Source organism: Lampetra planeri, chromosome 23 (assembly GCF_965212315.1).
Source record: "Lampetra planeri chromosome 23, kcLamPlan1.2.h2, whole genome shotgun sequence".
Lineage (NCBI taxonomy): Eukaryota > Metazoa > Chordata > Hyperoartia > Petromyzontiformes > Petromyzontidae > Lampetra > Lampetra planeri.
Window position 1 is genome coordinate 9,670,460 of NC_136129.1, and position 20,915 is coordinate 9,691,374.

Genomic DNA, 20,915 nt, shown 5'->3' on the forward strand with positions numbered 1-20,915 from the left:
ATATCATGGTGTTGAAGAGGCGATGGGGTGTTGATGGTGTTGAGCTGTGAATCATGGTTGCTGATTGTTGATGATGTGGAGTTAGGGCGTGTTCCCCGAGGCGTTTGGGGATGGTAGTTTACAGTGCAGCGTGTTTGCCTTTATGTCATCTTTCAATTGACTTTTGTACCACTGGAACTTGAGTCTCATGCAAGGCAGCCGAGTGATGAATGAATTTACCATTTAAGGACAATAGAGCCTTGCGTGTCGCGATAAAGAAGGGGGCCCACAGCGATAAAGGAACTAAGAACTCCACACAAACACCACCACCACCCTCCCCCCCAACTCTCCCCCCACTCTCCCCCCATGCATTTCTTGCAACCGTAGCGGGGAAAACGGAAGCCTCTAACTTCCCCCCCTCCCCTCCCCCGCATCACCCCCCCCCGCACTACCCCGCCCCTCATATCCCCCCCCTCTCTCTCAACCCAGCCGTCTCGGGGCTCGCGCGTGGCGTCGTGAGCCAATGGGGAGCGAGCCTCGCCAAATATGCCCATATAAGGGAATGGCGCTTGGGTCGGCCGGGCCTATATAAGCGGGGTGGGACGGGCGGGCGGCCCCGTCTGTGCGCTGCTGCTCTACGCTCGCCCTCGTCTCCCACGCTCACTTCTGCCTCTTAAAAAGGTAAGGGACACGCCCGGCCTCTATGGAAATGCACGCAAGCGGAGTTGTTAACGAGTAACTAGCGCTTAAACACAAACTTGTAATTAGTTATCCTTGTGTGTAACAAGCGGCAGCGCTTGATGTTGTGAAAGCTTGATTTTTTTGTGTGTAGATCGGGGTTTTTTTGTTGTTGCTAGGGTTGAAATAATTCGTAGCTGTTGCGTTTAAGGTTTTTTGCGGAGTGTCTGGATGTTTAATTCGCTGCTGGGGCTTCTCCGCGGTGTTGTTTGGGCTGCTGGTTGTGTGGTGGAGGGGTCGCCGCCGAGTCTTTTTGAAAGCCGGCCGGTCTTTTGTTAGCGTGACAGCGGCCAACACCCCATCTGTCCCAGCTGCTGCTGCTGCCTCCACTTAACTCGCATTATTAATGCATATCGGTAATGCCTGCAATTTGTGTTGTTGTTCCTGAGAGAAAATCGGTAGTGGTAGTGGGGGGGGACCAATTCGTGTAAGCCTTACGGCAATTTTAATAGTTGGCAACGCAGCGCCGTTCCCACCACCGTCACTTAATTCTCCACTAAGCGGATTTCAGAAGTGGGCGGGGGGGGGGCGGTTGTGGGCGTGGCTTTAGTTGGTGTAAGGGGGGGCGCGCGACCCTTGCCGGCGACCAATGGGATGCGTGCGTCGCCGAGCATGCCCATATATGGCAGTGGCGCGGGCTCGGCGCTGGCCGCCGTGTGACCATTTATGGGCATTGGCGACCGTTGGGCGCGCCCTTTGACCCCCCCCCCCCCCATGAGCCGTCAACGTTTCCGCCCCCTCGTGGAGGGGGGAGGGGTAAGGGCGGTGGCCGCCTCCCATTGACAGGCGGGAGAATGCCGCCACTTTGGTTTCGCGCGTAACTTTTTTTAATGAGTTAATTCTACTATATGGTTTTAATTTAACCAAGTATTTCTGGGGGGCTGGGGGAACTCGTTCGCTGTCGGTGATGAAAAATGTAGCCCCGACTGATTTGCTTTGCGTTTTAATGTTACTCGATAAAAAATTTTATAATTTCTGTTTGATTAAAAAAAGATCGATCGGTGTTAATAAATAGATTGGCGTGTTTAATGTGGCTTAGCCGGTGGATTACGTTGGAAATTGGGGTTTTTCTCGTGACTCGTATCGCTTTCTATTCTCAATCGACTGCAGTGAGAGTTTTGGCGAATTGCCATAATAAGTCCCTAGCACCTAATTTAATATTAATTGCCTCTTTAAAGTGAACATGGATACACAACTACCGTTGTCTAATTGTTAAGTGTAGCGTGATACACATGTATGGTTATTCAACAGATTACATCACCAGGGTAGTCATTTTTTTCTAAAAGCAAACTCTGCTCATCCAGGCAAGACTCTTAAAATGTTGATGCCAATACTTGATGATTATGGTTGAAAATGCATTCGGGATCACGACACACGAGTTTATTGTTTTATGGTAACGACTCCAACTCAACTTTATTGTCTGTCCCTACCCCCTCCCCCCATCTTTTGCAGAAACAAAAAACCCCAACAAAGTAAAAATGGCAGAAGATGAAATTGCAGCGCTCGTGGTGGACAATGGCTCCGGCATGTGCAAGGCCGGGTTCGCCGGGGACGACGCTCCCCGCGCAGTCTTCCCCTCCATCGTGGGGCGGCCCCGCCACCAGGTAACCCCACCTGGGTCCCCCCCCCCCCCCCATGGGAACCGGGAATCCCCTTCACCTGGGCAACCCCCCCCATACCTGGGCAACCCCCCCTCACCTGGGCACCCCCCACATACCTGGGGACCCCCACACCTGGGCGCCCCTCCCCCCACATATTTGGGCACCCCCCCTCACCTGGGCAACCTCCCCCCTCACCTGGGCAACCCCCTGCCAGGCCCGCCAAGTCCCATTCAACTCCCACCAATCTGTCCACATAGTCCACACAACAGCCGCATGTTGTTGTGATCACCTTGAGGAAATGCGATGGACACGCAATTGGAATCTTGATGTGGATTGGAGGAATCAAATTAGTTATGAAGCTCTTTCCTCACAGATTCAGTTACAACAATACAAAAACAATTTGGGGCATAATACACCTGTAAGGCAGTAGACTAATAATTTACAGTGGCACAATGGGCAGGTTTTAATTTGTGGTATTTCGCTCGAGTTTTGCGATGCATGCATTGCTCTGGAAACTGGTTATGATTTTCAATTGGCTGTTCAAATGGGTGAATTGAAATCCCCTGCAGGAAATAGTTGTAATTGGAAGCACAGTGGCCAATTTTTTAAGAAATATTTAATACACTTTTCATCAACAATGTCAAATTGTAGGTGGCATAATAAGTCCACAATTCCTTCGGCAGCCACACATGCCTCCCAACACTTGTGACCTGCTGACTTGCAAGTGTGGTGATGACTTGTTTAAAAAAAATATCCACGAAGTTTTGCATACCTGAAACCACTTCAATTCTGCGTGCCACTTCTCATAGGCACGGAGTGGATGTGCATCCGTGCTCTGCTCTAACATGTGTGTGTGTGTGTTTTTGCTGCGTAGGGTGTGATGGTTGGCATGGGTCAGAAGGACTCCTACGTGGGAGACGAGGCGCAGAGCAAGCGTGGTATCCTCACCCTCAAGTACCCCATCGAGCACGGCATCGTCACCAACTGGGACGACATGGAGAAGATCTGGCACCACACCTTCTACAACGAGCTGCGTGTGGCGCCCGAGGAGCACCCAGTCCTGCTCACAGAGGCTCCCCTCAACCCCAAGGCCAACCGTGAAAAGATGACACAGGTGAGGGAGGAGGCAGTGTGGAGTGGTGGTGATGGTGGAGGATAAAGTTGTTGTGCGCACGCTGGTGTGCAAATAAAATGTGGTGTGGTGGTGGTTGTTGGTGGTGGGGGGTGACTTGGAATGTCGTCCTTCTTGCGCGAGTGGATGAGGTGAATCGCTGGGGTTTTTGTGAGTCCCTTGTTTTCACCACTTGAATTTCAGTTTTGTGAATATCTGCCATTTATATTGAAGGGGGAACTTGACGTGAAAGGTGCCTTTTCCTTATTTCTTCTTTCTGTTGTCAGACCTTTGCAGATCATGGCTGATGGCCCTTTTCCTTCTATCAGGTTTATGTTTTACTGTGTTTGAAATCCTGTTTTTAACATTTCTGATTGCATCCCTATAACCGCATGCTCCTTTTGCATCTTTTTGGCTGAACTTTTCACATCTTATTTTACGATTTGTGTTTCGAGTGAGGTGACAACTGCATGGTTTGTATTGAGACAACCGTGACCTTGTTTTATTCGATGCTTAACTCTCCTTTCCGTGCCATCCACAGATCATGTTCGAGACCTTCAACACGCCGGCAATGTACGTCGCCATCCAGGCCGTGCTGTCGCTGTACGCGTCCGGCCGCACCACCGGCATCGTGATGGACTCTGGTGACGGCGTGTCGCACACCGTGCCCATCTACGAGGGCTACGCGCTGCCCCACGCCATCCTGCGTCTCGACTTGGCCGGCCGCGACCTCACCGACTACCTGATGAAGATCCTGACGGAGCGTGGCTACTCGTTCACCACGACGGCCGAGCGTGAGATCGTGCGTGACATCAAGGAGAAGCTCTGCTACGTGGCGCTCGACTTCGAGCAGGAGATGGCCACCGCTGCGTCGTCCTCGTCGCTCGAGAAGAGCTACGAGCTGCCCGACGGGCAGGTCATCACCATCGGCAACGAGCGCTTCCGCTGCCCGGAGGCCCTCTTCCAGCCGTCCTTCCTCGGTGAGGGGGACGCTGCCTGTAGCGGTTTGAAGGATGCGTCGGGATTGTCCAAACCAATTATTAGCCATTTGTGCGGGCTATTTTTTTATCTTCAGTGGGGTTGAGAGGACGGACCTGATAACTGTCAGCGAGAGTAAAATAAGAAATCGTTGAGTTGCAAGAAGACCCCAAGTTGTGACTTGGTGGTCTTTAATGAACGCCCACAGATGTTCTTTTAACGCCACGTTGCACTGCGCTTTTCACAGTAACCCCCCCCCCCACCAGGTGATGATATACTAACGGTGTGCCCCTCTTTTTACACCACGTGTGCCAACAGGAATGGAGTCGTGTGGCATTCACGAGACCACCTTCAACTCGATCATGAAGTGCGACGTGGACATCCGCAAGGACCTGTACGCCAACACCGTGCTGTCCGGTGGCACCACCATGTACCCCGGCATCGCCGACCGCATGCAGAAGGAGATCACAGCCCTGGCGCCCAGCACCATGAAGATCAAGGTGCTTACCACCACCACCTTGGCTCAACATTTAAAATTATCTGTACAGATTTTAAAGTTGGGAGTTGCTTCTATTTAAAATTCCATTGCATGTTGCTTGTATCAAGTGTTTGTCCTCTTAACAAAAAGAAAGCTTTCGAGCTTTAGTTTTCAGTCAATGTTACTACCCCAACAGTTTACTGGTAAATTATTAGTGATGTGTCGTTGCTGGCATGGCTTTACTGACCTGGGTTTTTGTTTCTTCTTCCTCTCTACCCCCTCAGATCATCGCCCCACCAGAGCGCAAATACTCCGTCTGGATCGGAGGCTCCATCCTGGCGTCACTGTCAACCTTCCAGCAGATGTGGATCAGCAAGCAGGAGTACGACGAGTCTGGGCCCTCCATTGTGCACCGCAAGTGCTTCTAAAGCAGCCGCAGAAACGGCAACAAAACGCCACCAAACCCTCCTGCGTCTCGTCCCCCCTGTGCCGCCACTCTTAGGAGTCGCGATGTCTTAACAAAGGGGATCCTCTGTTTAATCACTCCACCCCCACTTCACACTGTTGGGGGGTGGATAGGAGTTAGGCGACTTGGGGGCAGAGTTGCAGGAAGGCTCTTGTTTCTGTTCTTGGGCCTGTAATTGATTAAAAAAAATTTGTTCCATCGTTTATCCATGCATTGTGGTGGCCCCCGTGTGGCCGTGTCAATGCCTGCCCCTCCCCATTGTTTTTCTAAGTCTAACTGCTCCATAGTACTACTAAACATGCAAGGTCAAGTTTTAATTGAATTGATACAAAACGCACTGATGCACTTGATTATTGCCCTTAATAGGTGAGCATTGTGCATTCCTAGATCATTCCACGTAGACTTTGAGTCTTCTCCTGAGATACAACTTGCTGCGTGAGTTGCAACAGTCCGAAAACTGGTTCAAATTTCCTGTACATTTAATTTCTCTGCTTGTTTTGTACGCAGACCAGAATTTGTCGTTATTTTTTTTTACTTGCCTTAAAACTACTTAACTCCCATTTCTGGTGAAGTTGAAGGTGAACAGTGACGTTTAAAATCGTATCGCCTGTTGTGAGCAGCACATTTCACATGTTGACTTTGTTGGTTGTACCAATTAATAAAGGACCATGTCTGCATTGCTCTATCATTCCTGTGCCGTCTGTCTAGTCACAACAAAAAAACACGTGTGCTATTTTGTAGAGGGGTAGGGGTTTTCGGGCCCACTGGCCGATGGCTCTGATCATTTGTCCAAAAATCTCCCCAAGCCAGCTCTGCCGAATACCGGGATTTAAATGCAAGCCATCTGCAACACCTGCAATGAGTTTTAAATGGTACAACAGTTCATTGGCAATGGTAAACAATTTCCCACTCCAAACAATCCACCCTGGGATTAAGTCCAGTCCCACCTTATGTTTGACCATTTGTGGGGGGGGGGGGGGGGGTTTGACCATTCATTGTGGTCGCTTGGTGGGCTTTGAAGGCGTTGGATCAAAAACGGCAAAGCCCATGGCACTTGTTAATGATGCGGTGGTTGGGAATCCGGAGTGCTACCCAATGGTTCATAAACCACCGACACCTGTATTGCAGCAATGTCCCCCAGGGTCTGTCACCTGGAATGAGAGGCCGCCAAATTCACCATAACATGATTAGAATTGAGCTAATTTAATCCAATGGGTGTTCAAGTAGTGCACGGTATCTTCCCCTCATTAACACTGCCCGAAAAGAGCAATCTAAACTTTTCGAGGTATGCTTCAAATAGTCTTGCCTGCCATCAAGGGACAATGCGGAGTCTTGGTGCCTGCAAGTCAACCCTCTTTTTGCGTGGCTGATGTCCATTATCAGCTGGCGAGAGCGACTCTGGAAAGGATGAGGTTAGGATTTAATTTATATTTGTTGTACAGTCCTTTTGTCGGTTAACTAGTGGATGAAGGCCTCTGCTATGGCGGGTGTGGGGCTTGTTTGGCCATCAAACTTCACACTGCTGGGCTGGGTGATTCTGAATTACTGGACTTTAGCACCGACTCAAACCGTGCCTGGGAATTGAATGCCGAGTTCTTGGCACGCTGCCACGGCTCTTCGTTTTCTTTTAATGAGTTTTTTTTGTAAGTTGAAACTTGTTTAATGTCCTCTGGAAAGCGGTAACTTGTAGGGTACATATGGGCTATATGTCAATTGCTGTAACTTCCAAAACTAGTTTTTTCCCCTCAAATCTCACTTCGAACGAATAAGCATACCTCTGCTGCAAGACGATAGCCAACAGCTGAACTTGGAAATCTCCCGGCGTGTTTGTTCAAACAATCTTGCAATCTTAAATTATCCAACACACCGCCTCTCTTCACCCATCAATATAAATGGGTACACCACAGTCAAGTCGACTAAACTATTTTTGTATTTTACCGGGCGGGGCCCACCGCTATATAGCTCCTTTTCAGAAGCGTCCTGGCGACAAGTGAAATCTCAACAAAGTGGCTTCTCGTCATGTAGAAATGTATAGCAGGTAAATGCTCTAAACGCGTGATGTTGATTCTAAATGTGGAGGGCAAAACCGGAGGACCCGGAAAAAAATCCACGCGACTACGTGGAGAGAGATTCAGACGCAAATATACAGCAGGCGTCGGGGTCGAACCCACAGCCTCCTGTATACCAGGCGAGGTAGTTAACATCTCACCACCGTGGCGCCCCAGCCGCGAGAAAGGTGGCGGCGACGTCGTCTTGGCCTTCATCCAGCAGTGGAGAGGCCGGCAGTGGTTTGTCAACGACGACGATGAAGGTTTGTCAGGGCCTCCGTTGGGAATGCAATGCGGTATCTGACATCTGCCGCCGGATAAATTTGGAAGTTGCGATGGTGCCGTGCCACCGCTAGAGGGCGCCACCCGCCACCAAACGGGAGATCTGCGAGGGCTTATTTGTGAGCCATACGGGTATGTATGTACAAAATGTTGAACTTCTTTCGCACCGTACGCAGCCAATCGTGCTGATCGGAGGTGAACATCCCATTTGAACTCGACTTGCAAAATTAAGAATCACAATAGGGCTCCCTCCCGTATTTGTCTCCACATTAAAAACAAATATTTACGCATTCCATCGGCCACATGGCCTTGTGAAAAAACCCCATCTATATAAGGAAGAGGAGTCACACTACTGCTGTTTGTTAAAGCCAATGGATTGGAGCGGAAATGGGAGAGGGCGCGTGATGAGAGTGGCTGATGAGAGACGGTGAACGCGCCATGACCGAGGCGACATCACAGAGATTCACAGCTCATCGGATTCCTCCAGGATTTCTACTTCTTCTGATCGCAGAGGGCACTCCCGGACAGACGCGGTTGGGGAGAGGAAGAGAACGGGATGTTACAGGCTCTCAACAAAAATAAACAACACTAATTACCTGCTCACATAGAGACCCATAGACTTGCATAGAGACCCATAACTCACATAGTGACACAGACTCACACAGAGACACGTAGACTCACATAGAGACACAGAAACCCACATGGAGACCCATAGACTCACATAGACACCCATACACTCACATAGAGACCCATAGACTCACAGTGACAAAAACTCATACAGATACACGTAGACTCACATAGAAACACATAAACCCACATGGAGACCCATAGACTCACATAGACACCCATAAACTCACATATATACCCATAGACTCACAAAGACTCGCATAGAGACCCATAAACTCACAGATACCCATACATGGACTCACATAGAGACCCATACATGGACTCACATAGGAAACCCTACAGATGCATAAAAGGAGAAAACGGAAGGAAATGTGGGAGGCTGTTGCCCATCAGTGGGAAGTTACCAGCTCACAACATCATCATCATCATCATCGCCGGCCGTCTTTATTTCCCAAGAGATGGGAGTCGCCCGTTGGCACGACAGTCATGCACTTCGGGCGAAGAGACACAGAGACCCTGGGTTCAATTCCAGCAGCAGCGGTGGCAGCAAGCGGATTCTCTCGCCCATCGCCCCACGTGGAGATTTCCCGCGCGTCACATTTGAAGCCACGTTGACAGCAGGCGGGAGATTACGGCGATCGACATCGCGGACAAGAGCAGCGCGTTGGACGATGTAACGCCAACTCGTTCCTCTCCTTCAGCGGAGCAAATAGAAACAAGCGCGCCTAGTCCTCGCTTAACACGCGGTGGTATAACGCGGTACATAAGCGCACCGATATAGCGCGCTTTCTGAGCGGTCGACGACGAACTACTTTCTTGAGCTGCGCAGCTGTGCGGAGTGATACAACACGCGGAACGATAGAGTAACGCGGCAGAATGCCCTCGGTTATTTGTCCCGCCATCTCACTGTGTCCGCGTCCGTCGTATCTCGCCAAACTTTTATCGTTTCACTATTGGGGAAATTGTTTTCGCTTAACGCGTTTTTCGCTTCTCTCACGCGGCACTTCTCAGGAACGCATCTACGACCGCGTTAAACGAGGACTTAAAGCCATTTCATTTCATTGACCCTGCACGGCCACTAAAAAAACAAAACATCTCCTTTGGGAGGCATTCACAATTACACACGGCCACACACGCAAACACGCGCAGGCACCTACACACATCCACAAACACAAAGATCCCTCCCGTACAGCCTTTAACAGACTGTTAGGGCAAGCACCTCTGAAGGCCGGCACGGCACACGAGGGGGTCGGTGGCCAGCACCACGCCCGGTCACCTTTCTCTCCCCAGTGGCGATGTTTATACACCTTAATCCACACCAGGTGTTCATTTGAGGCTGAGTTGACCTAGGGGAGGCCCAGCAACCGGTTCTGATAATCGTCGCTAGTACACACATGTCCACGTGCACACATGTCCACGTGCACACATGTCCACACTCAAGCACATGCGCGCGCACCTGCACACGGGCAAGCGGCCACGTTCAGAGAAGAACATTCAGCCCGCAAGGCATCATGGAACACGTAGCCATAAGCCGAAGGCGCAAACAGTCTGAAATAATACGACTGAAAACAAAGTTCTGCAGACAATCATAGATCTATCTCGAATCCGAACGCTATCCCTAACCCAATCCTAACACTATCCTAAATCATATCCCTCACCCCAACACTATATAGTACTGAACCATAACCCAACCCTATCCCTTACACGATCGATCCTAATCCTAACCCCAATCCTAACACTAGACCGAATTCTATTCCAATCACTATTGAATCCTAACCCCAACCCGAACACAATTACTCTTAACCCGATCCTTAATCCAAATCCTATCCCTGATCCAAACCCCAACCCTAAGCCTCATCCAGACCGTAACGCCGACAATATCCCAAAACCAAACCGAACCCTATCTCCGACTCTAAACCGAACTATCCAGAAGCCAATCCCCTCTACCGAACCCACGGTGCCCCCTGTCTTCCAACACAAGTCTGAGCAGCGCCAATGACCACACGAAACTAAAACTATTTTGATTGGCTCAACGACGTCCTCAGGGCCCGCACTCTTGGCGCTTTGTTTTGACAGGCAGAATTATTCCACTGAAGAGCCACGATTCGCGCCACGGTTCAATTGGCAAGAACCGATTCCAATTGTCTCGTTCTGCGAATCGCGTTTTGCGTGCGAATCGTGTGCGCAAAACCGGTTCCAGGACGACTCACCGCACGCGGCACGTCCCATCAGCAGCCGTTTAAGGATCACCGCTTAGCCGAGACATTTCACGCTCAAAGCGGCTCGGAGAAGCGGGGGGTGCCGCTCTGGGGTCGCCACCTGATCCGGGCGTGACCTCGGATTGACCCGGACTTGACCACCCGGTTTGAGCCGGATAGTCGGACAGAATTTGTACGTCCACACGCGGTTGGCGGCAGTAATTTTATTGGCGCCGAGATCTGGCGGCGCCGCAGTTGTCGAGCTGTACTACCGCCACCTCTGGAAACGGACCTCTCGCGTGCCGAGTGGGACACGCGCGCGCGCGCTGGGTCCACGCGGTGTGGGGAAACCCTTTGTGACGTCGCCGTCGTCGTCATCATCACAGGAGCGTGCGCTCCACTAAGACCGAGGGCGCTGTGCTCGCGGCGATGCTCCGGCTGGAGCCGCCGAGGGTGGAGCTGACGAGCGTGGAGTTGAGGGCCCCGCAGGGCACGTCGGGGGCGCGCACCTGGCCCGAGAAGGAGTAGGCGATGAGCGAGCCCGCCGTGAGACCCATCATCAGCGACACCGTCATGATGTTGCCTGCGCGGAGGGGGTCACAGTGACGCGATGGACGATGAGCGCACGGACGAGGTGACGTGCCGCACTCACGTGACACTCGCCTGCCCTAGCCCAGAGACGCTCGCCGCGCACGAGTCGCCGCCGCCCGGCTCACCGCACTGCTGCTGACCGCTTCTTCACCACACCACCGCTCACCAACCCTCTCACCACACCACCGCTCACCAACCCTCTCACCACACCACCGCTCAGCATTCATCTCACCTGCCCAGTCACCACGCCGCTCAGCACCCCCCTCATCACACCACCCCTCTCAGCACTCTGCCTAGGACCCCTCCCAGCATCCCATTCAGCACCACCCTCATCACACCACCCCTCTCAGCACCCTGCCCAGCACCCCTCCCAGTACCCCATTCAGCACCCCCATCATCAAACCACCGCGCATCTCTCAGAACCATCACAACTACCCCCCTCCCCGCACCACGCACCCCCCCCCCACCTCCGACTCACCGGCCAGCTCCCTGCGTTCCGGCGGCACGGCGCCGGGCGCGCGGATCATGGGCACGCTGCACATGTAGCCGTTGGTGATGCCCAGCAGGATGGAGAGGGCGCAGGGCCAGGCCGGTGGGGGCAGCGCGGGGGCCGCCAGCGGCGCGGTGCACAGCACCAGCAGCGGGATGAGAGGCAGGCGCGACAGGGAGCCCAGCACCAACCACAGCGGCTTCCAGGGCACGGGGACCGCGGCCAGAAACTGAGTCGAGCGGGCGGGGGTCGGAAGGGTCGCGGGGAGGGGGGGGGGTCGCGGGGGATTGGGGGGTATGGGACGGAGGGGGTGGGGGGGGGGAGGAAATTGGTTACTTCATATCATCCTTCCACATTTAGAAACACGCGTTCAGAGCATTTGGCTTCAATACATCTCCACGTGATAAGCCGCTTCGTTGAGCTCTCACTTGTGATGGGCAGGTCGCACCGTCGTTGGACAATCTCAGGACATGCGCTGCTGGACACTCAAGTAGCTTCTGCCCCATGCCCCCCCCCCTCCCCTGCCTGCTGCCCCTTTGCCCCTCTGACCCCCGTGCCCCCGCCCTCCCTGCCCGGCTGCCCCTCACCCCCCCGCCCACCCCACCCGCACCTTGCCGAGGAGGTCGGCGTAGTTGAAGAACGCCATGAGCATGATGGGCATCCACTCGCCCAGCTCGCAGCTGCGCACCTCTGAGAGCAGCCCCGGGTAGACGGTCAGGGAGATGAGGTACGTGATGGCGATCGCCGACATGTACGGCCACAGCAGGCGGCTCACGGCCAGGCGAGACCCTGACGGAGGAGGGGGTGGGGAGGAGGGAGTGTGGGGGGGGGGCTACGGGTCAGATCGGGCAGGCTCAGATCCCAACATCAATGCAGTTTCTGCCCCTGGCGCCACGGTGGCGAGATGTTAACTACCTCGCCTGATATACAGGAGGTCGTTTGGTGCAATCCCCGTGTTGCTGTGGATTTTTCGCCGGGTCCTCCCGGTTTTCCCTTCCGCATTCAAAATCAAAATCAGAGTATTTGGCTGCCAGAAATGTCCACATGATGATAAGCCACTTCGTTGGGCTATCAATTGTGATAGCCAGGTTGCTTCTGAAAAAGAGCTATACAGCTCAGTGGCCCTTACCTGGTAAAATAAAATAAATAGTTTGTAGTTTAGTAAAGACTGGGACAGGCACTGTGGGCAACAGACTTTTTGCGTGCAGTTTGTTTGTTGTTCCCACTTTAATGTCCTCCTTCATCCCCGCACCACCGACTCCTTCCATCCGCACCTCCGATTATCACGGCTGGCTACGTGCGGTGCGAAAGAAGTTCATCATGGGGTCTCCTCCGGTTTCTCCAGTTTACTCCCATGGCTACCAATATACACACACACACAATGTCTGTGGTTTGGGGTTGGTCAAATATCCCAGTGCAGGATTCTCTAGAACACGCGGAGGAAACTCACGCAGAACAGGGTGGGAAGATGCAGACTTCCACACCGACAGACGCCCGAGTCGGGAGTCGAACCCAGGTCCTGTGCTTGAAGCACCACTGCGAATCCCTGCTGCCCTTGTTACTGGCGAGGGCACTCCCTCTAAGTAGCGGCGCCCTGTCTGCGCGAGCGAGCGAGTGAGTGAGCTGATCGCGGTGCGTCTGCACCAGACGTTAGGGTAGCGCGGTGAGCATTACCAAAGATTTTCTTCAAAGTGCCATCGCTCTGCACGGGAGGGTCCATGCGGACGTAGACACCCCCCTCCTCGCCCACATGGTTCAGTCCATCCCACACGGGCGAGTCATCCTTCTGGGTGACCTCATTCTCCTGGTGGGGGAGATTGTGACGGAAGAGGAGGGAGGGTGAAATACATAATAGCTTCTTGTCCCGTTTTGACCAAGACAATAACAGTAAAATGGTTACAATTGAATTTTATAATGTGTGTGTTTGTATGTCCGTTAGTCTAAATTCTATACAAAAGACAGGTTTTTTTATCTCGGAATATTTAGTTATTTATTTCGGCTATCATCTTATTGCCCTGTAACAAATTATGGCTTCCACCCAATCCGCCTCCGAGAGGTTTCACCGTGGGAATTTAGAACGTGGCCAAATCAGGGTGGCCTCCTGGCTTGGTCTGACCCTGAGGTTTCGCCGAGGGGTTTTGTAACGTGGCCACAGCAGGGTGGCTTGCTCTGACCCTGATACGGAGGGTCTATCCGAGCCCTCAGTTGAAGGCAGAGTTAAAGGGCTCACATGGACCCTCCTGTCTCTGACACGGAGAGTGCAGGAATTGGCATTTATTTTCGGGATTTGGGAATTGATTGGTTCCGAGGTATGGTTTGAAACTGTATTATAGTACTGTGGTGTACAGGACTGCACAGTGCCCATAGTCCTGGGCCAGGGGTCGGAAACCTGCAGCTCCAGAGTCGCATGCGGCTCTTTAAGGACTGCATCGTGACGTCATTTATTAAAGACCCACGGTCTCGTATTCACCACATGCATTGCGGCTCTTAAAATATTTACCTTTTTTACCGAATTGTTATTTTTTTGCCGAACCCTGACTATGGGAGTCCAGTTAACCATAGAAGTCCGGTTAACCATGGATGTCAAGTTTACCATGGAAGTCCAGTTAACCATGGAAGTCCATTTAACCATGGAAGTCCATTTAACCATGGAAGTCAAATTAACCATGGAAGTCCAGTTTACCACGGAAGTCCAGTTTACCATAGAAGTCCATTTAACCATGGAAGTCCATTTAACCATGGAAGTCCATTTAACCATGGAAGTCAAATTAACCATGGAAGTCCAGTTTACCACGGAAGTCCAGTTTACCATAGAAGTCCATTTAACCATGGAAGTCAAATTAACCATGGAAGTCCAGTTTACTATGGAAGTCCAGTTAACCATGGAAGTTGAGGTTATCATGGAGGTGGGGGGGAGGTGGGGGGGGGGGGGGGTGGCGGGGGGGGGGGACCCCACAACAAATAGATAAACACACACAGACGACTCACAAATGTCACTTCCTCGCCTGCCACGCTGTGCCGGGCCAGGTAGGGCGCGGCCGTGCCCCGCTCGGGGAGGGACTCAGCCTTGGAGGGGGGCACGGGGCGGCGTCCTCCACCCCGCGCCGCCGCCGTGTGGTGGTGCACGAAGCGGGAGCGGCGCACCAGCTGGTGGCACAGGAGGCACACCACCTCCATCGCCGCCACCGCCGCGAAGAAGATGCCCGTGTTGGTCCTCACGTCGCCCACGGAGGCGCGGGTCACCATGCGGGTCGTGGAGGCCACCACCCCCGCCAGGCCTTGGGTGGAGCGGGGGGGGGGTGGTGAGGTGGCACAGCCTGCAGTGCGAATGGACTAGTGGCCACGGGAGGTAATGACAGGGGAGTCAGCCTGCAGTGCGAATGGACTTGTGGCCACGGGAGTTAATGAGAGGGGAGTCAGCCTGCAGTGTGAGTGGACTTGTGGCCACAGGAGGTAATGACAGGGGAGTCAGCCTGCAGTGGGAATGGACTAGTGGCCACGAGAGGTAATGACAGGGGTATCAGCTGTAAGTACGAAGGGACTGGTGGCTACGGGAATGATCTAGAATAGGAGCGTGGCCAGGTGACGGAAGAGGACGGTGGAGTCTGCTGGTGGAGCGAGCGTCCAGAGTCAGCGAGAAGTTCCGGGAATGGGGGCGTGGCCTCGGTCCGTTATGAAGGGGGATGCGCGGGAGACTCGGGGCTGTTGCAGTGAACGTGTCTCTTCAATAAAGAAACCATCTCAAGACAAGTGTGCCGAGTTGTCATTACGCTTGTACTCACTCTCGCCCGTCATCACGGCCTGCGTGTGCCGAGGCGGCAGCATCCCCGAGAAGCCGTAGTAGCTGGCTTGCTGCACTTCACACAAGACAGGAGCGGCGGAGGGGTCAGCCGATCCTCCCTCCCTCCCATCCCAACCCCTCCCTCCCTCCCACCCCTCTTCCCATCCTCCCTCCACTACCTGACATCTCCCGTCCCCTTCCTCCCGTCTCATCCGCACTCTTCCACACACCTCCATCGCTTTCCCTTCCTTACCATCACCTTCCTTGGTCACCCTTCCCTCCATCCTCATCCTCCTCCTCCCCATCCCATCCCTTCTTTACCCCCCGCCCACCACGTGTTACCTGTGCCCCCCCCCCTTTCCTCCCCCGGGTCACGTGCTGCCCACACCTGTGCTCGCGAAGGCGACGACGGCGACGGAGAGCAGGTGCAGCTGGTAGGAGGCGTGGCGCGGGATGAGCCCGAACCACACCTCGCAGAGCCCCACGAAGAGCAGCGGCAACAAGGCCAGCACGTAGCCTGGCACGGGGTCACGGGGTCACGGGGGCATGGGGTCACAGAATCTTGGGAACACGGAGATGCGAGGTCACGGGCACGTAAAATCTTGGGGTCAAATTCATCGGAATCAGAATATGTTTTTATACTGGAGGAATCCGATGAGCTATAAAGCGCTACATCATGGGACCTCCTTTGCCAGTACCAAAATAGAATAATAGGTTTTTCCCTTCTACGTGACTTTACCGAAAGAACCAAAAATAACAAAACAGGTGTTAAGATGTTAAAACACCAAACTGAAACCTTTTACAAGGAATCATGTCTGCATTAACCTCAACACTTGTGGTCAGAATGCAAACAAAAAACATACTCTGATAATATATGCAATGTCCTTGAAACTGATTTGGGCCTTTTGGCGTCCCCTGGTCTAACACCGTTTGAGACAAGGCTCAAGAGAAAGATGTCTCTAGTGTGGACCAATCAGTTTCAAGAACAACGTATATATTATCAGAGTATGTTTTTGTTTGCATTCTGACCACAAGCATTGTGGTTAATGTAGACATGATTCATTGTTAAAGGTTTCAGTTTGGTATTTTTACATCTTAACACTTGTTTTGTTGCCAGGAAAAAGGGGGAAAAAACATATTATCCTATAAAGCGCTTTTTCACAGATGTCCAGTTGTGGCTGGTCAGAACGTTACAAGAACAAACAGTGAACAAACACGATAGGAGTGCAAAGTATAGGAAAGGTAAACAAATCACTTAAAAAAAAAACACGGAGGCACGGGGACATGGAGTCACGGAGACACGGGGTCACGAGGTCACGGGAACACATAGACACGGAAGTATGGGAACACGTGGTCACGGAGCACGAGGGGCATGTCCTGTGGTACAGCCATGGAAATATTCCTGAACGACTTGCTTTTAAAACGATGTAAAATCGTTTCAGGGACGGGGGGGGGGGCTGCCCTGTCACGTGCCCAAGGCCTCAGCAATACTCAGGGGGGGGGAGGGGGGGTTCAAAGGTTGTGTCGCCACTTTTCTTCCCTTAAGGACGGTAAATAGATGCTGCAGTTCAAGCCCCTTGCATTGAATTAGAGAGCGATTTGTGATCACGGGGTTTACCCAATAGCCTTTTAGTAGGCTGTGACCGCAAGTGCTGTTAGCGAGTAGCAGCACCTACGACGGCCGGCATGGCGCACGGTGGGCTGGATTGCCAGCACCACGCCCGCCCGCCTTTGTCTTCCTAAGTGACGATGTTCACACAACGTACCAGGTACCCATTTGATAGGGGAGGCCCAGGACCGCTTGAGATATTCGTCACTGGGCTTGGTGGCCGTGAGCGGGAATCGAACTCGCACACGCGCACACGCGCATGCACGCACCGGCAGTGATGCGCGTGTGCATGTCCACCCGTTCCACCAGGAGGCTCACAAGCAGAACGGTGCAGAGCGACGTGACGAGGTAGGTGGTGTTGATGTCGAACACGATGGTCGAGTCTACGGCAAGACACATCGTCATCAATGTATCGTCGACACGTCATCGATACATTATCTCAATACATCATCATGAATACATCATCGTCCATTACATCATCATTGAAGGGTAAACCCACCTGGGTAATGCTCTGTGCAGGTAGGGGGTTATGGGTAGCCTCACCTGGGTATGCCCTGTGCAGGTAGGGGGTTATGGGTAGCCCCACCTGGAGATGCCCTGTGCAGGTAGGGGGTTATGGGTAGCCTCACCTGGAGATGCCCTGTGGAGGTAAGGAGTTATGGGTAGCCTCACCTGGAGATGCCCTGTGCAGGTAGGGGGTAATACGAAGCCTCACCTGGGTATGCCCTGTGGAGGTAAGGGGTAGTACGAAGCCTCACCTGGGTATGCGCTGTGCAGGTAGTCCACGTCGACTGTGAAGCAGTTGTAGGGCAGCAGGAACCCCGTGCCCGCCAGCACCATGGACAGGTAAATGAAGTGGCACGGGTCACGTGGCTCCTTGTGGGGGTCTGCGGGCCCTGGGGGGGGGGGGGGGGGCGGAGGGTGTGGGGGGGCGATTGAGGTGCGACCGGACCCAGTCACCCCGTGGCGCGCACGTGGTCAACAACAACAATAACAACAACAATAACAACGATGACGACGACCCCCGATCGCCACGAAGCGGCGGTCACATCACCACGCACGACGCTTGTGCCAGGCTAGGTGCACTTTGAAGTTGTGCAGAACACTCGCTGGCAAGGAGGTGAAGGGACGGCCCCAGGTGCCACGGGTTGACCAGCTGAGACGACCGGCTGTGTGCACCCCCCTCCTGTGCCAAATCGCTGCGCTTTATCCGCCCGGCGCTCCGCTCGTTGTTGTGAGCGTCGCTCCCCCCGCCCTCCAAATTGCCCACGAGCCTCCTCCTCTGCGGACGAGGAGAAGAAGGCGGCTCGTGAAGGCCGAATTCCGTGGTCGACTAATCCCTCATTCCACGCACACTCTGCCGCACACAGCCTGTTACAAAGAAAACGACAAAGATCCCCCGTATAGCCTTAACAGACTGTTGGGGCAAGTGCTGTGAGCGAGCAGAACCGATAAAGGCCGGCACGGCACACGACGGGGTGAGTAGCGAGCACCACCACGTAGGGCCGCCTTTGTCTCCCCAGCGGCGATGTTTACACATCGCACCAGGTACTCATTTGAGGCTGAGTCGACCTAAGGGAGGCCCAGGACCGGTTCAGATAATCGTCACCGGTGTTGGCCGTGAGCAGGAATCGAATTATGGTCGCCGGGTTCGTAGCGCGGCGCGCTAACCGCTACACCACCGCTCCCCACTCAGCCTGTTACACCTCCCGTCTCACGCACACACCCCAGTCACCCCCCCCCCATCTCACGCACCGCTCCATTTTACTCTCCCCCCATCTCACTCCCCTCCGTCTCACGCACACCTCTCGTTTCACTCCCCCCCCCCCATTTCACACACCCCCCCCATCTCACACACCCCCCCCCCCCATCTCACACTCCCCCCCCCCCATCTCACACTCCCCCCCCCCCATCTCACACACCCCCCCCCCCCATCTCACCCCCCCCATCACACCCCACCCCCCATCTCACGCACCCCTCCCCATCTCACACCCCCCCCATCTCACGCACCCCCCCTATCTCACCCCCCATCTCACACCCCCCCCCCCCCATCTCACCCCCCCCCCCCCCCCGTCTCACGCACGTAGCGCCTGTTGGTCGTTGTTGCGCTCGGGGCTGGAGGGGAAGCTGCTGTCCGGGCTCTCGTCGAATCCGTGGTTCACGGCTCCCGCTGCTCCTCCCGCGGAGCTGCGCTCCATCTCCTCCTGGGCGCCCTCTCTGCACGTCGCGTCCCCCTCCTCCTCCTCTTCCACGTCCTCCTCCTCCTGCTCCTGCTGCTCCGCGTCTCGGCCGGGCGTCATGGCGAGAGCGCGCCTCGCGACATCAACAACAACAGCAGCAGCCTCCTCCTCCTGCTCCTCCATTCGGCTCGGGAGAGACACAGCGAGGCGCTCCGGGCAGGAGCGGCGCGCGTGCGTGTGTGTCCTGCTGTGTGAGTGGGGGGGTGTGTGTCCTGCTGTGTGAGTGGGGGGGTGTGTGTCAACGTGCGTGTGTGTCAACGTGCGTGTGTGTCCTCCCGTGTGAGTGGGGGTGTGTGTGTGTCAACGTGCGTGGGTGTGTGTGTGTCAATGTGTGAGTGGATGTAGGGGGTGCGCGGTGTTGGCCACCCACCCCCTCGTGCGCCGTGCCGGCCTTCATAGGTGCTGGCTAACAGCACTTGCCCCTACAGTCTGCTAAGGCCATAGCGGGGATCTTTGGCTACACTCCGACTACGGCTCCCCACATATCACCACCGCCACCACACCCAAGCCGCACTTTGTGCCTCCAAATTAATCGCGGTTGCATGAATCGCAGATAACCCTCCATCACACACGGCCTCAAATCACAAAGTCCATCAATCCAACCCGCCACCCTCTCCAAGACGTTCGCTCCCGATGCCTGTTTATCAATTGTAATTGGTGGAGCGGTGGCGCAGTGGTTGGTGCACTGCACCATTAACCCAGCGACGTTCCGACATTATTGATATATTTTATTTTACCAGATAAGGCCCACTGAGCTATGGAGTTCTTTTTCGGAAGCGACCTGGCCATCACAAATGATAGCTCAACGAAGTGGCTTGTCACGTGGGAATTTAGCAGCGAAATACTCTAAACGCGTGACGTTGATTCCAAATGCGGAGGAACCGGAGAAAAATCCACGCGACCACGGAGAGAGAGAGACACGCAAACTCCAAATATACACAGCAGGCGTCAGGGTCGAGATCGACCCCACGACTTCCTGTATACCAGGCGAGGCAATTAACATCTCACCACACTTTGGGTTCCGATCCCGGCCACGGCTAACATCAGCTGCCGAGTGACATCGGGACGGGTCCTGGGGTTGTGGTGCCCCTTTTCACCCAAACCTCGCGGTGACCATGGCAGTGAGGTATGGTCAAACAACCCTCATCCAGCAGTGGCTTGAGAATGGACTGCCGGTGTAATCAGCTGCGGCCAGCTTGTTGTGCACTGTGGAGCGTTTCGAGAGATGAGTTCTAATCGCGTGCGTCCTACTGGGCGGCTTTGTTGAACTCGCAGGGGCAAAGCCTTCACGCGGCAGAGGAATTGATCATGGCTCGCGGTGGGCGATGATGGTGATGGTGCTGCTGCTGCTGCTGCTGGAAATGTCTTGCGCTGAAAGTGCCACGCGGTGACTAATGATATCCGTGCGGTTCGAAAGTTCGCGAGAGCAAATTGCTCGGCGTTCATCGCTCAAATGACCCCGGAGTCAGCTCTTGATTATTCCGTCACTCTGGGAGCAAGAGAGTCCGTAAGCAGATTTGCGATTTCATCGATGGTCATTGAACAACACCCACCTGGAGTCACGTCTCCCCCCATCTCCACCACCCCCTGTTGAGCTATCATTTTTTTTTTTTAGTTGATTTGTTTTACCTTTTCTATACTTTGCACTCCTATCGTGTTTTTGTGTTGTTTGTTGTTGTAACGTCCTGACCAGCCCTT

The 20,915-nt window shown here is 53.8% G+C and overlaps 2 protein-coding genes across 2 annotated transcripts; one reads left to right on the top strand and one right to left on the bottom strand.

The window, feature by feature from the left end:
* The first annotated feature begins 474 nt into the window (after positions 1 to 474).
* LOC144726457 (actin, cytoplasmic type 5) lies at positions 475 to 6,028 on the top strand. The gene is made up of 6 exons (XM_078605190.1): positions 475 to 660; positions 2,170 to 2,321; positions 3,193 to 3,432; positions 3,971 to 4,409; positions 4,726 to 4,907; positions 5,170 to 6,028. The coding sequence occupies exons 2-6, from the start codon at positions 2,196 to 2,198 to the stop codon at positions 5,311 to 5,313; spliced, it is 1,131 nt and encodes a 376-aa protein (XP_078461316.1). The 5' UTR covers positions 475 to 660; positions 2,170 to 2,195; the 3' UTR covers positions 5,314 to 6,028.
* A 2,699-nt stretch (positions 6,029 to 8,727) lies between these two features.
* SLC29A4 (solute carrier family 29 member 4) lies at positions 8,728 to 20,263 on the bottom strand. Its single transcript, XM_078605191.1, has 10 exons — positions 19,061 to 20,263; positions 17,736 to 17,873; positions 17,247 to 17,360; positions 15,757 to 15,885; positions 15,370 to 15,444; positions 14,576 to 14,865; positions 13,262 to 13,391; positions 12,198 to 12,376; positions 11,576 to 11,816; positions 8,728 to 11,089 (listed from the first exon to the last, which is right to left on the bottom strand). The coding sequence occupies exons 1-10, from the start codon at positions 19,338 to 19,340 to the stop codon at positions 10,887 to 10,889; spliced, it is 1,779 nt and encodes a 592-aa protein (XP_078461317.1). The 5' UTR covers positions 19,341 to 20,263; the 3' UTR covers positions 8,728 to 10,886.
* Between the last annotated feature and the right edge of the window lie 652 nt (positions 20,264 to 20,915).